This window comes from Coregonus lavaretus (assembly GCF_964263955.1).
Source record: "Coregonus lavaretus genome assembly, chromosome: 18".
Lineage (NCBI taxonomy): Eukaryota > Metazoa > Chordata > Actinopteri > Salmoniformes > Salmonidae > Coregonus > Coregonus lavaretus.
The window spans coordinates 32,427,079-32,430,890 of NC_140005.1; the positions used below are offsets into that span (position 1 = coordinate 32,427,079).

The window sequence follows — 3,812 nt, forward strand, 5'->3', positions numbered from 1 at the left end:
ACTGTTGGACAAGCATTCCAGGTGAAGCTGGTTGAGAGAATGCCAAGAGTGATCAAAGCTGTCATCTAGGCAAAGGGTCATCTAGGCAAAATATAGTTTGATTTCTTTAATACTTTTTTGGTTACTACATGATTCCATATGTGTTATTTCATAGTTTTGATGTCTTCACTATTATTCTACAATGTAGAAAATAGTAAAAATAAAGAAAAACCCTGGAATGAGTAGGGGTGTCCAAACTTTTGACTGGTACTGTATGTATGTGTTATAAATGACCAAAGGGGTCTGACTTTAAATTAAGTACAGCGTCATGCAATATAGAGTCTTTTTTTTTTTTTTTTTTTTTTTTTTGTTGGCTTTGAACATTTATTGTCAATTGAACTTGGAAACATCACATAGTAGATAATGTTTGATTATCTATTATCCATAGTGCAATTATATCATTATCTGTGTGGAATGGAATACTGTATTAAACTAAGTCTGTTTGTGTGTTAGCTAACTGTTCGTCCTCTTCTCCAGTTTGGTAAATGATTTGGTAGGCTGTTTGGTAGGTTGCATACTGGATAGGGAGGTGGTTGGTTTGGTGGATGGTCTTCCTCTTGATGATGATGCCTTCTGTTTGGCAGCCATTTTCTCAGCCCTCTCCTGGTAGCGTCTCTCGAAGTACGCCATGTCTTCTTCCTCTCTGGTGCCGAGGTCAGACAGAGCCCTGGTCACGGACGTCACTGAGCTCTCCTCTGTAGGTCCTGAGGCTGCTGCTGGTCCATAGGCTTTCTCAAACACATGCTCCTGTTGAGATGACAGAACAGACAGGGGAGGGGCACCTGCCCCGCTATCATCCAGTCTCAGGTACCCATCAGCCAGGGAGCTGAACCCTGTCAGACCCCCCATGGCTGCGTACGGAACATCTCTGCCCACCGGCCGACCCCGGGACTCCCGTTCTGCCTTCGTCTCCACTAGTGTCTGGTGGGCGGAGCTAGGCTGGCCACACCCACAGCTGAAGGGGTTCCGGAACCCAGAGCAGGATGAGCATTTCCCACACAGGTGTTCTGTGGTCTCACTGTGGTCGTAGGCAGAGTGCTTGCACCTGCAGCGTACGGGCTGCGACCCATTCAGGTGCACGTACTGGAAGGCCAAACACCGACACCCTCGAACCCGGCATGGTAGCGCTATCGGACGCTCCAAAGGAACCTCCTCAAAGTCTGTCTGATGCTGTTTGTACCTGTGTGTGCAGAAGCAAGGTGTCTCTGGGCCGATGAGTTTACAGTCTATTCCCCCTGGCACTCCAAAGCTCACATACAGCCTGTTGTGTAGTCTCTGGGGCAACTCTGTTCTCTTATACGTTTCATATTCCTCTGGGGAGAATAGTCTGCCGCCATCATCTTCACCCACGATCCTCCTGTACTCCAGATAGTCGTCCACTGCCTTAGATGCAGTCTTGTCAAGACATATCCTCTCCATCACTCAAGTTCTGAGATACTGTTTTAGCTAGACGAATTTGTAAAATCCCTCAGCTCCTCGACTGAAGTCCTGTGCTAGTATCCGGTTCAGCACCAGGCGTCCACGTTGCTAAGCGATCGGCACCTTTCTCCCCTTTCCTTCTTCTTCGATGAGGTTTAACGGCGGTTGGCATCCAATAAATGTTGCATTACCGCCACCTACTAGACTGGAGTACAACTCCCTTATACTTTGCTTGAATAAAAATAATAAAATATACCCTACCATCTAACACTACACTCACTTATCCCCTTTTGTTTCTCCCTCCCTTGCTTTGGGCTGGTGGGCGGGTACCTTGTCCTTGGCTTATTCTTTCAGTGGGTCATATGCCATCCATTCATTCCTTTCCAAAACTATTACAATCAGCAAAGAAAAATAATGTTTTAAAGTTATTTTGTGTTATTTTCTTTCTACATAGCCACGAGGATGAATGAGCAAACTGGACCTCCACGCCCACATGTTTCTTTATGCCAGAGAGGAAGAGGCGAAGCGAGAGGGATACCTTGTCCCAAAATCTTTCTTCTCAAACAGGTGGTGTTTTGAGTTTTTGCATGGAGGTCAATTTGTCAATGGGTGAGCGTCGAATTTGGTCAACAAATAATGTAATGGCCCACTTGCTACGTGTGGCCCACTCGATCTAATATATTTTTCGTAATGATTAGGTTGTTACGCGTGTACTGATACAAGTAGGACACGTGACATCCCGGCAACTGACAAAAAAAACTTTAAATCAGAATTGTGCCTGGTCTTCACTAGTTACCACAGCCACAAAATCATAAACCTCGCGTATTTCCACAATGTATTTTCTTAAAATGTGACTTTAAACCTAACCACAGTGCTAACCTTATGTATAACCCTAACCTTAAATTAAGACCAAAAAGGTAATTTTAGTTTTCATGAATTTTGACTTTGTGGCTGTTGTAACTACTGGAAACGGTCATGGTCCTGCGTATCTGCCCTCTCATTGGCTAGAATGGTCCCACCTGATCTTGCCTCCGACTGTCTTCCATTTTTTAAATACATTTATTTTCATTGTTAGAGTGGCCGCTAGAGTATCTGGTCAATATAATCAAAGATTATGGATATACTGACAATATACTGTCTCTCCGCCCTCACAAAGCGGCATGGCGGGCTGTCTAGCTCCCAATCCTTTTTGAATATTCGATGAGCGTTGTTGATGTTAACCGCTTGTATTCAATGGGGAGAGATGCTGGCCTCATGTCATGAATATGCATAGCCGTCTCAAGATAGTGTTTTTTCTCAAAGTTGCCCGGGATGTCACGTGTCCCACCCACATCAGTACACTCGCAACAACCCATGCCCCACGAAACTTCTAATCGAGCAAATAAACCTCACGTAGCAAATAAGCCATACGCCTGCTTGTTGACCAAATTCGACACTCATTGACCTCCATACAAAAACTAATTTCTTCTTCCTCCTCTTCTTCGGATTTGGGTTGGCGGATCGCATCCAACTTTCAAGGTGCACACACCGCCACCTACTGTACTGGAGTGTGAGGCCAGTCGAGGCCTAACTACACTAAATTCTCTTCATTAGTCCTGTTCCTCTAAGAAAGTGAAATAGAGCCCTAGATACCACTTCCCTCCCCCACTACACCACCCAAACCCTAACCCCAACCCCATCTAGCCTCTCTAACCTTTTCACACAATCTCTCCATATCTATGTCATACAATTCACAAAATATCAACACATGCTCCACCGTTTCCTCCACTAAACACTCATCACACAGACCTGTTTCATGTCTTCTTTTCATCCACAACGAGGCATTTAAACCTGTATGGTCAAACCATAGTCTACTCCAACATTGAAATCTGGGATATACACCCCAGCCCCCACCCTTCCACTGACTGGATCATTTGAACTATCTGTATATATCCTTAAAAACGAATAAAACCGATTATCTATATATCTCTCCACACACCATCTCAGGTTCTCACCCCATTCTCTCCTGCCCTCAATCATGTCCACACTACTAAACAGCCACGGAGGAACATTCCCCAATGCAATTGCCGGCTCTATCTCTCTCTCCCCCCGTCCATATTCTACCACCTTCTGCCCGATTGGCCCAGCACAATTGGCCCAGCGTCGTCCGGGTTTGGCCGGTGTAGGCCGTCATTGTAAATAAGAATTGCAATATAGAGTCTTTATGAATGTGTTATTTCAAACTAAGGATACTACATAAAGTGTTAATAAATAGGTTACTAACATTTTGCTGATTTATGAAGGTTCTCTCATGATCCACAGGTTACTGTAGGGTGTGAGAGGTATTCAAATAGGTTGATGGACCTGAAAACCTT

At 44.6% G+C, this 3,812-nt stretch overlaps 1 protein-coding gene across 1 annotated transcript; it reads right to left on the reverse strand.

Moving 5' to 3' along the window:
• Positions 1–492: 492 nt before the first annotated feature.
• LOC311145633 (protein FAM221A-like) lies at positions 493–1,458 on the reverse strand (the record flags this gene model as incomplete). Its single annotated transcript, XM_084181900.1, has 1 exon — positions 493–1,458. One exon carries the CDS (start codon positions 1,456–1,458, stop codon positions 493–495), a length of 966 nt encoding a protein of 321 aa, XP_084038026.1.
• Between the last annotated feature and the right edge of the window lie 2,354 nt (positions 1,459–3,812).